The sequence below is a fragment of the Mus musculus genome, chromosome 1 (genome assembly GCF_000001635.26).
Source record: "Mus musculus strain C57BL/6J chromosome 1, GRCm38.p6 C57BL/6J".
NCBI lineage: Eukaryota > Metazoa > Chordata > Mammalia > Rodentia > Muridae > Mus > Mus musculus.
The window spans coordinates 191,097,888-191,109,403 of record NC_000067.6 but is presented as its reverse complement, the minus strand read 5'-3'; the positions used below and the strand labels follow the sequence as shown (position 1 = coordinate 191,109,403).

Here is an 11,516-nt window from a genome sequence, read left to right as displayed (position 1 = left end):
GGCTGGTCTCTGGATGTGCACAGACACACACTCAGGCATACACACAAAATACAATTGTTTTTTTTAAAAAGGAAGAAAAATATTCCACCACTGTGGTGTAATCCCAGCACTTAGAAGGCAAAGGCAGGGGGCATTTCTTTGAGTTCTAAGCCAGCCAGGGATGCAGAATAAGATCTTGTCCTAAAGGTTGATAAATAATAATAAATAAACAAATAAAAATTCTATGGCTGAAATGAGGTAAGCCATACCAGATGGAAGACTGGGTAATGTCAATGATGTGAGCCACAAGTCAGCTCACTCTCTGAGAGCAAAAGTAAATCCCACGGTCTTAACTCTGCCATAGCCAAGGGCACTTCCCATCCGCTCTGGTTGAACAGGAGCGCTACCTGCAGTAGGATGACTTATGCAGAGGAGGGACTCTAGGAGTCCTGCATCCAAGAAGATGGACAAAGGAAACATTAGGTAACTATCTTTATTTTCCAAGTTCTAGACGAAAAGATCCTGCCAAAGGACAGCACCGGCTAGCTGCCAAAGTGAGAGAGGAACGACTCAAAGGGCCTTCTTGCTGGGGCCTCTGGATCCTCTGTCCTGGGGCCGGAAGGCAGGGGCCGGAAGTCAGATGCCCCAGAGCACGATGCTGAGCCCAGGCTGGCCCCAGAGCTCCCTGGAAGGGCACAGCCACATGTACCCCTGGACACAGGTGTGTAGGGAAACTCCTGAGTGTGCAAACCAAGGTTCCGAGCCGGACAAAGGAGGAGTGAGCTGGGGTGTCATCGTGGTAGACAGCTGGCCACGGGGTCTGACCGAAGCTGCACAAAGTTCATAGGACACAGCAGCAGCGGGCACATCTTCTCGTGCTCCTTCAGCACCTCGCTCAGGTGACGCAGCTCCTCCTTCAGCTTCGAAATCTCCCTGCGCAGCACAGAGTTCTCCTGCTCCAGGCTCTCGTGCTCCTGTTCAAGAGAGGACAGGCGGAGGCAGGTGTGGAGGTGGACAGGAACGGTCCCAGCTCTTGGGAGGTAGAGGCAGGAGGGTCAAGAATTCAAGGCCAGCCTGGGCTACACCAGACTCTTCAGATCTGTCTTTCCACGAGAATGAAATCGCCCTAAAAAAGCACAGCTTTCCTTTCTGAACCAACACTACTGAAGTATAATGTGTCTATATTAAGTGTCTGTGATTCAGGGCATTATGACAGAAGCAAGGAACCTGTGCTAACACACGGGACATCTCCATCACTCCGAAGTAGTCCCTCCTTTCCATCTGCATCAGCCCTCATCCCCAACACTGACTTGTTTTTTGAAGGGTTCTGGTGGGCTCACAGCCATCCCAACACCAGGAACAGCACCCAGGACGACATGCCTTCGGCTGTACTAACAATGCACAGACACATGCAGTCTTTTTTTTCTACTGCATAAGGCTGTAGAGGCTCAGAACTGAAGGAGATCAAAGAACTTCCTTGTCACTCCTGCCCCCCAAACTGTTAGGAACTTCTCATATGCAGGGCTGGCTCACACATCCATCTTGGGTTGGACACCCCCATCTTCAAGGGACAGTCCCTTCCATTTCTGCAATATTCCATCCTCTTTGTACTGAAAACTCCTCTCCTCCACATCCACCCATTGAGCCAGGCTCTACCTAATGGAGCCACACAAGATGAATTCAGTACTTTGCAACTTCAGTTCTTGAAATGATTGGCAACAGACTCCTCCCTCGCCCTTACAAGTTCTCAGAGTCTAAATGTATCTCGTCTTCCGAGTTCCCTGTGTCAGGACTACTAGCCCCTCTGGCCTCCTCGTTACTCTGTAACATGTTCCAAGTTGCTAGGTTAGCTGAGAAATGTTACTCCCAGCACAGTTGCATTGCTCTCGGGAGCATGCAGTGGGCTGATTCCGGAAGGGGGGTGGTTATCCTCCTCGTGCTGGACCTAAGCCACTGGAGACTTCCCCGAGTCTGCAGGAAGCCAAGCTCCCAGTGCGTGAACTGCTTGAGGACAGGGCTTCCCCGACCACTGAATCCTACTCTGTTCCTTTCTGAGATACCACTGTGTCACCTCATGCATACAAGCTGTCACAGAACTTTTACATCATCCAGCCACTTGGTCAACAGTCTTCCTCTTCATCCAAGCCACTGGTAAAGTCCAGAACAGACAGCCAACAGCAGATTGCCATAGCACACCATCCGTGGTCCTCTCCAGGCTGAGAATGTCTAAATCCTGCTGAGCTGTTGTTTCTGTTCACACCTAGCTTGAAGTGTTTGACCAGACTGTGACTCAAGCACACTGGGCACTCCCTGAGCTGAGGACCCGGCCTCATTTCCCATCACAGCTTCTCTATTACTAATCATTTTGAATAAATGCAACTAAAGAAGTCTGGCCTTTTAGCCCCCTAAGATACGCGCACACCGTCAGCTTGGCTTGGCTGATTCTGTCCTTTCCTCTGTGAGACTAGCATGAGCTCACTGCCTCCAGGAAGACTTCCCTGATCACAGCACATACAAGTCTCATATTCCTCATTCCAAGATGTACACTATCGGACCTCACTTACATAAGTAACATCTCTCCCCAAAGATCAAAGACAAGGAGCTCCAGGAGCTTCTATCACCCTCTTCAGAACCAGCTCAGATGGTCCAACTCATGTGGGCTACATCATCTGTTTTCTCCCCATCTCTAGGACTCTTTCTTCCTTTCCAAGAGGGACTGCAGAAAGAGGCCATCTTAGGAAGACCACCCCAGAACTCTGTCCAGAGCAGCAGCCTCCTTTCCTCCCTCCTGCAGGCTGTCCTGGATCAGTCTGGCCTCACCCATGCAATGAATCTATTCTGTCTTCTGTTGTCCTGACAGTCCACCTACAGATCCAGTGCCCTACACTCTAACCAGCTGAAGTCCTGGCGTTCCGATCCCGTGCCCTGCACCTGTGCATGAGACAGAAGGCAGAAAAGAACAGTCCCAGCAAGCTACGTCACTGCATTTCAGTTTTCACTGGATTCCATACTCCACACAACCCTTCTATAGTTCCTGAGTCTGCAGCAAGATGCTTGGGACTTCTGAGCTTTGTCTCTGGCATCCTGAGGGATGCTTAGCCTGATTCCAACCTGAGGTGCCATGGTTTGCTCAGGGTTGTTTGGCCCCTGCCTCCTCCAGAGAATCTGGTCTCAGCTGCCCCCATTCTCTTTCCACACATATGCACTGTGCAAAATAAAGGATTTCATCACGGTGTGTGGCATGTACTTCGATCATATCTATAACTCCCCCTCCTCCACCCACCCTTGTTCCCCATGCCTCTCCTGTAGTCCCTTCCTCTTACCCACAGGGACTTTCTTTCCTGGAATTTACGTTTTATTCTTAAGTCAGCTGAGGGACTTTTACTAAACTGGTGGAAGAGGGGGAAAATTTAAAAAGCAGCAGTAAAAACATCCAGGTGGGACTAATCTTATAAAGAAGAGGCCCTGGGAAGGGGTGGAGGAGGCCACAGAACACACACACACACACACACACACACACACACATACACACACATGTATACATATAATTATTGAATACATTTGTATATGTTGTATATTTCTATAATATATTGTATAATTATGTTACTGTATATACTATTGATATATAGATACATACACACACACACACACACACACACACATATATATATACACATATACACACATATATAAATATATATAAAAACCAGGAAGGCCTCGAAACCCAAGTTGCTTGGGCTGGGGATGTGGTTTGGTTGGTAGAATGCTTTCTTAGCCTGCACAAAGCCTCTTCACTCCCTAGCACCACATATAACTGTAATCCTAACACTGAGGAGGTAGAGGCCGGAAGATCAGAAGTTCAAGGTCAACCTCACAACCTATTGAGTCTGACGCCAGTCTGGGCTACACAGACTGTCTTAGAAGAACCTGGTGTTATCAGATGCAGCTGACTCTCATGCAGGTGCCCTCTGACCTCCACGCACACGCCACAGCATGCACACACTCAAACGCAGATGTAATGAAGCAGCAGTCGTCTGAGGACGCCTGAGGATGTGTCACTGTAGGTGACCTTGTATCTAGTGGACAAAGCTGAGTACCCTGCTCAGCACCCTTCAGGGCCCAGCTCAGCACCCAACCAATGCACACAATCACGCTGCGGTTGGGAAATCTTGTCCTGGGGTTTCTAGGGTCAGGGTCCTAGGGGCAGAGGACCCAAAGAGGGCCAACAGAGTTAGTGACAGACAGGTGTAAGTGGGGCTTCTGGAGAACACGGTCACAAGTGAGACAGTAAGCTCTGAGAGGCCGGAGACCTGGGACCCCATCCCCAGTGTCAGGGTGAACCCCAACTCTCATGCATCATTAATTTCTCCTCCTTTTGGCAGAGAGAGCCCAGATTTCTCCACAGCAGTTACCAGAATGGAGATCTCGGAACTCTACAGTTGGTCTTATACAAAGCCTTATACAAAGGCAGTTCCAAACAGAAAAGACTGTCACAGTTGCCAGCGAGGCTGTGCCAACTGTCGTCCCTACAACCGTCACAGTCGGTTTCTAAACCGTGTGGGTCCTTCCCCAGCGTTCTCTGCCAACGTGCAGTATCGACCGCCCCATGACAACACTCACCACAATCACACTGCTCAAGTCGGTTGTCAGCTTGTGTGACATTTAAGGCTTTCAGGGCTGCCGATGTTCCCACCCTTGTCTGACTCAAAATCCTTTCTCAGTCTGACATCTTTGGTGTCTGGTCAAATCTGACCCACTTCTATGATACCCTCAGTGTGGCACAGCTCATCTTCAGCTATATCTTCATTCCTGTCCGGGAATGCACGCTTAGCCTAATGCTGCCCAGTGTCCCATGTGAAGCATGGTCACTGAGGGTGAGGGACACTTCTCATCACCACAACTATCAGCATCTGTGACCGTGAGGAAACTCCAGGTAGCCAATCAGCTTAACTCAGCAGTGGAGCGCACTTGCGCTGAAGAGGGTAATGAGTCTGCTGAGATTCACTCCGGCAGCCGTAGAAAACGTAGGAAACGTAGGAAACAGATCCCGTGCTTCCCGAGGCCATGTGAGGCCTCTTCTCTTTGAGACTCCACAGCAAGGCTTCACCCCAGGAAGTGCTTACTAAGTATTTTGGATCTAATAGACTTTGTTACATGAAAAGCCTTGTCTAGGACACTTGGTTATGTCTGCACACATGATCACCCAGGACTTACAAATGGCAACACACCTGGTTTGAACTAGGGGACTCTTGAGGGGTGGGGCTGGCAGTCCACAGGGCACACATGATCTGAATAAAGGGCTAGACATTAACCAGGAGCCCTTGGACCCCTGAAGAGGCTACCTGGCAAGACAAACCCAGAAACAAAACGACCTTAGGAACAAGAGCTTCCCTGAAGCCCACCTGGAGAGCCCGGCCTCCAGGCCTTAGCTCCCGGCCTTCAGTAAAGACCCACACAGTGCCTACCAAGCTGTGGGTTCCTAACCCCAGTCTTAGCTCCCTGGGGTGTGTGCATTTTTCAATGTGATCCGAGGGTAATTTTCACACACCCTTTCCCCTCTCCCAACAACTGAATATCTGAGCTGAATCCCCTGACTAACTTTGGGGAAGCATCCATGGCTGGAGAGCACCGGGGGGGGGGGGGGGGCACTGCATGGCAGGAGAGAGCTATAGGAAATCTTAACTCTGCACACCAACCTGTGAACAGTTAAGAATAGAAGCATCAGAGCTGGAGAGACGACTCAGTGGTTAAGAGCACTGACTGCTCTTCCTATGGTCCTGAGTTCAAATCCCAGCAACCACCTGGTGGCTCACAACCGTCTGTAATGGGATCTGATATCCTCTCCTGGTGTGTCTGAAGACAGCTACAGTGTACTTACATATAATAAATAAATAAATCTTTTTTAAAAAAAAAAAAGAATAGAAATATCGCCCACTTCCCACCAGCCCTGGCTGTGTGACTGTCGCCCACTCCCCACCAGCCCTGGCTGTGTGACTGTCGCCCACTCCCCACCAGCCCTGGCTGTGTGACTGTCGCCCACTCCCCACCAGCCCTGGCTGTGTGACTGTCGCCCACTCCCCACCAGCCCTGGCTGTGTGACTGTCACCCACTCCCCACCAGTCCTGGCCGTGTGACTGTGTGGGATTCAAATGCAGCTCCAGTAAAGCAGAGTCCTGGGGTAAGCGGCAGTGCCGAACGTGCCTCTCCCCAGCTGGCGGCCCTGAGAACTTGGTCTCCAAAACAGCAGCATCAGGAGGACCCTGGGGAGCTGAGTCACAGATGCTCTGCTGCCTCAAATAAGTTGTCATTAGTTGGTGTATGGGTTACAATGTGGGTGATTGTTTGTGGAGGAGAGTCCTCTGACTCACTTGCTGTCTGCCCATCCTGCCACCAGCGCAAAGCCCTCGCTAGGTGCTGAGCAGATGTGGCTCCATATTTTGAGACTTTTAAGTGTTCAGAACCCTGAGCCAAACAGTGTCTTCTTTATCATTTACACAATCTGTGGTATTCAGTAATACAGAAAATAGACTCAGATACAGGCTGCTGATCTGAGAGATAAGAAAGGTGGTTAAGCGCCTTTAGCTACCACGTGAGAAGAGAAAGTCCAGGGTGAAGAGACCACATTCAGCCTCGAAAGTGCAACAGAGCCCCAGCACGCGCCAGCAAGAGGTGACGTCCTGACTGGGCCCGTCTGGAAGTAATGAAGGGATTGTTAAGTGTGGATGACAGGACAAGCTAACAGAGAAATATTCCAGGCAAGATGAAAAGGCAGCAAGTGTCACACCTTAAACCACACCAACATTTTTTTTTTGGGGGGGGGGGTTGAGACAGGTTTTCTCTGTGTAGTCCTGGCTGTCCTGGAACTCACTTTGTAGACCAGGCTGGCCTCGAACTCAGAAATCCGCCTGCCTCTGCCTCCTGAGTGCTGGGATTAAAGGCGTGTGCCACCACCAACATTTAAGAAGAGAGGAGGAGTGGGGGGGGAGAAGAAAGAGGGGAGAGGAGGAGGGGGAGAAGAAGAGAAGGAGGAAGAGAAGAAGGAGGGGGAGGAGAAGGGAGGGGAAGTGAGAAGGAAGGAGAGGGGAGGGGGAGGAGGGAAGGGGAGGAGGGGGAGGGAAGGAGGGGAGGGGGAGAAGAGGGGAGGGAAAGAGGGGGAGGGAAGGCAGAGGGAGAAGAGGGGAGAAGGGAGGGGATGAGGGGGAGGGAACAAGGAGGGAGAGGGAAAGGAGAGATAGCTGAGAAATTGGTGGCACATACCTGTCATAGCACTCAGCAGGCTGAGAGGCAGGATTGAGCAGGAGGCCAGGCTGGGTTACATAGTGACACGGTCTCAAAAAACAAATAAGACAAAGCCAGAGGTAGAAAGGCTTGGAAGCAGGCAGGCGTGGTACCAGAACCGCACCTGAGATTTTTACATCTGATCCACAGGCACGCGGTAGATAGTGAGAGAGCTAAGTGGGAATTCCATGGGCTTTGGAAACCTCAAAGCCAGTGCCAATGCCACACCTCCTCCAAAGCAGCTACACCTTCTCATCCTTCCCAAACAGTTCCACACTGAGCACTCTGTGTATGAGCCCAGAGGGGCCATTCTCTCTCAAACCACCCCCTGAGGAGGAGGCAAGATTTTGAAAAGGAATTAAAAGTATAAAGAGCTATTTTTGTTTAGCTTCTTCAATTTTTAGTTTTGGTAGGGAGAGGGTCTCATGTAGCCCAGGCTGGCCTTAAACTTACTATATAGCCAAAAATGGTTTAAACTCCTGACCCTCACAAGTACCACCTCACCCACATTCTTTTATTTACTTTCTCTTTTTTTAAAGATAGAGTTTCACTATGGAGCCCTCTGGCTGTCCTGGAACTCACTATGTAGACCAGGCTAGCCTTAAACTCAGAGATTTGCCTGCCTCTGCCTCCAGAGTGCTGGGATTAAAGGCAAGTGCCATAATTCTCAGTAATTTCTCTCTCTCTCTCTCTCTCTCTCTCTCTCTTCCTTCCTTCCTTCCTTTTTTTTTTTTTTTTTGAGACGATACCTCATATAGCCAAGGCTAGCCTGAAAGTCACTATAAATACAAACTTGACCTTGAACTTGTGATTCTCTGCCTCTCCCCCGAGTGCTGATCTCGAAGGCGTGTTCCTTCCACCACGGCTGGTTTATGTGGTGCTGAGACTCCCACCCAGGGTATTCTTGTGCACATTAGACAAGCACTCCACTGAGCTGCTCCTCCAGAACTTTAATTACTATTACTGTTGTCACTATTGTTTCTATAGACAGTTTCTCTGTAGTTCCAACTAGCCTCAGGCTGGGTATTCTCCTGCCTCCACCTTCCTGAGTGCTATAGTGTGAGAGCCCCCACATCTAGCTTTTGTTTGAGTCTATAGTGAGAGAAAAATCAAGCGTGGGAAGAAGCCCGGGGGCTGGGGCTGAGAGGAAGAGGCCCGAGAATACAGAAGCAAAGCAATAGGCTGGGAGGACCCAGAAGAATCAGACTGGAAGGACTGATGATGAGCACCGTGATGCCATCACTGCCCCCTCCCCCGATAGGAGACAGCTGTCCCTGTGGCTGTCCTGTAGTCCTGACCTGACCACAGGCTCACCTCGTGGAGCTTGTCAGCCTTCTGGGTCTGCTTCTTCCGGCTCCTCTGAGCTGCAACCCGGTTTTTCTCTCTCCTTCGAACTTTCCTGTCATCGTCCTTGGGGCTCTGGGGATGACATGTGGTGAGGTAAGACTCTCAGACTCTCACCATGCTCCAGTGGGCTACTGAGAGGTTTTGTTAAGGAACACCTATCCTGTGGTGGGGCTTTGCTTTATATTAATCACCACCCACATACTGAAAAGCGTATAGAAAGACTGTTGTTTTAAAATGAGGAATATAAGGTCTGGGGTGCAGCTTAGTGGTGCCATATGTGTGGGATATGTCAGGCCCTGTGTTCCATACCCAGGACCACAAAAAATAAAAATACTATGAGACAACGAGGAATCAGAAACTCAGGTTAGGGAAGTTCTCCAGGTACCACGGCCAGCATGGGGGTGAGTGGGAAGTGGAACTCAGGTTTGCTGGTCCCCAAACCAACGTTCACAAACTTCTGCCCCACAGGGCGTTTGCCTGGAAGAGCGGTGCTGTTACTGCTCATCTGAGAGTGAGAAAGACTGGGGTGTGTGCTCGCTAGAACTTGCTGTGCACAGCCTTTAAACTACCACACACTGGCAAGTCCTTCTGAAACTGTATACAGACCATAGTTATGCATTTATTAGTAACTGCAACCACACAGCTCTACCAGTATGTGGAAAACTCTGGAACACTAATGACGACATGCTCTCTTGAACAACACTTGGCTGACATTTTCTTTTCAGAGGTCAGGGTTATTCCAAATGCAAATCTGTGATGCGTTTTGAGAGTTCTTAACCAAATATCCAAAAATCCTTCATGAGGTGACATGAAGTGGGCAGGCAGAAAAAAATGCACGTACCACAGCGAGAGCTTACTTAGAGGAAAGGGTCTGCTTTCCAGAACTGCAATTGACACCATCAGGGGAGGAAAAAAAATGTCCTTCAAGACTGAGTTCAAAAGGTGTCTAGATGGGGAGGGAGCTTAGTGGTAGGTGAGGCTCAGGGTGTAATCTGGAGCCACAGCAACAGCAAAACCCAGAGGCTGGCGTACAAACTCAGGGCTTCAGCCAGGAATCCCAGGCATAGATAAGAAGAGACAGCAGACCCAACACCTGCTCAGGAGAACACAGGTGTCAAAACGTGCCTTCCAGAAGTCCTCCCCCCACCCCCTTCTTCAACAGTTTCACGTAGTCTCCCTTCCCTTTCCTCCCTAGCTCTGGAATTGTACTCCTGCATCACTACACCCCAAAGGTCTTGATAAACACACCTGGAGCATCCAGGGGGACATGCCATATAAACGATGTAACTTCAGCTTTTACACCCTCACAAAGCCTTCCACCGTATATAATAACTAAGACCCTGCCCTGTACTCAGAACACTGCTGGGCTCTGCTGCCCAGAATCAAGCTGACCTGAGATTTGACCTCACTGGCTCTCCACTGGTGCTTGACAGGAAATAATGTCTCTATTCTCCAAAGCCAACAAGTCTCAGGGCAAGGGGCAGCATGCCTCCTGTCCTCTGGGAGCTGTCACATCACCTGCCACAGATGATCACACCTTCCCTCTGGGCAGGAATGACGAATGGAGACACAAATCACCCATCACTCACATGACCTCTGCAAACGTCCTCAGGAGATACAAAAAGAGTTCATCTTATAGATGGGGAAATTGAGGCTCCGCTAGTCGAAGCAAATAGTATAAGGCCACTCCAACTACTTGGCTCAGACTTCCAGGGTCATCCTGGGACATTACACTTCAAGCAGAGAGTTGGGAGTGTGTGTGGTGACTAAGAAAAATAAGACCTGATCTATTGATAAAGCAACCAGGTGGCCAAGAAGTGTTCCAACAGTGGCCTCTATTTGGTCTCAGCTTCTTGTGACTACAGCTTTGAAAGCTGGGACAACAGAGGGTGCTGATCATATTGGGGCGAGAAGTTTCCACCCGTGCTGGGGGTGGAGTCTGCCCATTAGAGACAAAACCCCACACCCACAAATTGACCGGTCCGACATTCCCCATGCGGATCTTGGCCAGTGGGTTGGATGCAGGGACGAACCGCCCCTTTGGGCTGAATTCATAATATCGGAGCTCCGGGCCCCCTCCCACCAGCGCCCACAGGAGTCAAGGATGAAACTGCCCACAGCAGCGCGGACCCACGTGTTCGGCGCCGAGTCTGGAGGGGCTGCCGCCTTCCCAAGCGCTTGAGGCGCACGGCGGGGGCGCACGGCGGGGGCGCACCTGGAGCTCTGCCCTCACCCTCACCCGGTCCTCACACCCGGCCCCCTTGTCCAATACCTGCGGCTGGTTCCCGGGCGCATCCACGCTTCTCTGCAGCACGCTGACCGCGGGGGGCCCTTGCGACATGCCGCGCGCTCGCCACACGGGGCGCCCTGAACGTGGGGCTCTGCTACCCGCGCTCCGCCCGCATCCCCGCACTTGCTGCCCCGCCCCGCCCCGCCGCTTCCCGCTCTCCGGGCTCCACGGTGCCCGCCTCCCCACCCCGTGTCCAGTCCCGGCCCGGCCCGGCCCCGCCCCCTACTCCCACCCCGCCCCTGCTTCCTCCTCCCCCCACCCTCTCGCCGCACCTCGGGGTCCAGGATCCCACCCAAGTCGCTGCTTTCCGCTAAGGGCCCCCGCTCTTCGTGGAAGTCACGTGGCAGCACCGAAGCCCACCCACGGAGAAGACCCCGAGTGGGTGGAGACGGGGTGCTGGCGCAGCGCCGCCGTGGACGGTCCTCCGGCCGCTCCTGGGAAGTTTGGGTGAGAAGCACCAGTGAGTGGCTCGGTGGCTTCAATGTCCCTTCGCAGCCTCCCTTAGCGCCCCAGCGCCGGTCACCGCCGATGGGGAGATTTCTTCCGGGCGAGGCGGCACCTGGACCGGTGGCGCCAGTGGGCAGGGACCGCAGCAGAGACCGTCCGCGCTATGGGGACAGCG

At 51.6% G+C, this 11,516-nt stretch overlaps 1 protein-coding gene across 1 annotated transcript; it reads right to left on the bottom strand.

The window, feature by feature from the left end:
• Positions 1–460: 460 nt before the first annotated feature.
• Positions 461–10,990, bottom strand: Batf3 (basic leucine zipper transcription factor, ATF-like 3). Its single transcript, NM_030060.2, has 3 exons — positions 10,877–10,990; positions 8,572–8,676; positions 461–953 (listed from the first exon to the last, which is right to left on the bottom strand). Exons 1-3 carry the CDS (start codon positions 10,943–10,945, stop codon positions 771–773), a joined length of 357 nt encoding a protein of 118 aa, NP_084336.1. The 5' UTR covers positions 10,946–10,990; the 3' UTR covers positions 461–770.
• Positions 10,991–11,516: the final 526 nt, after the last annotated feature.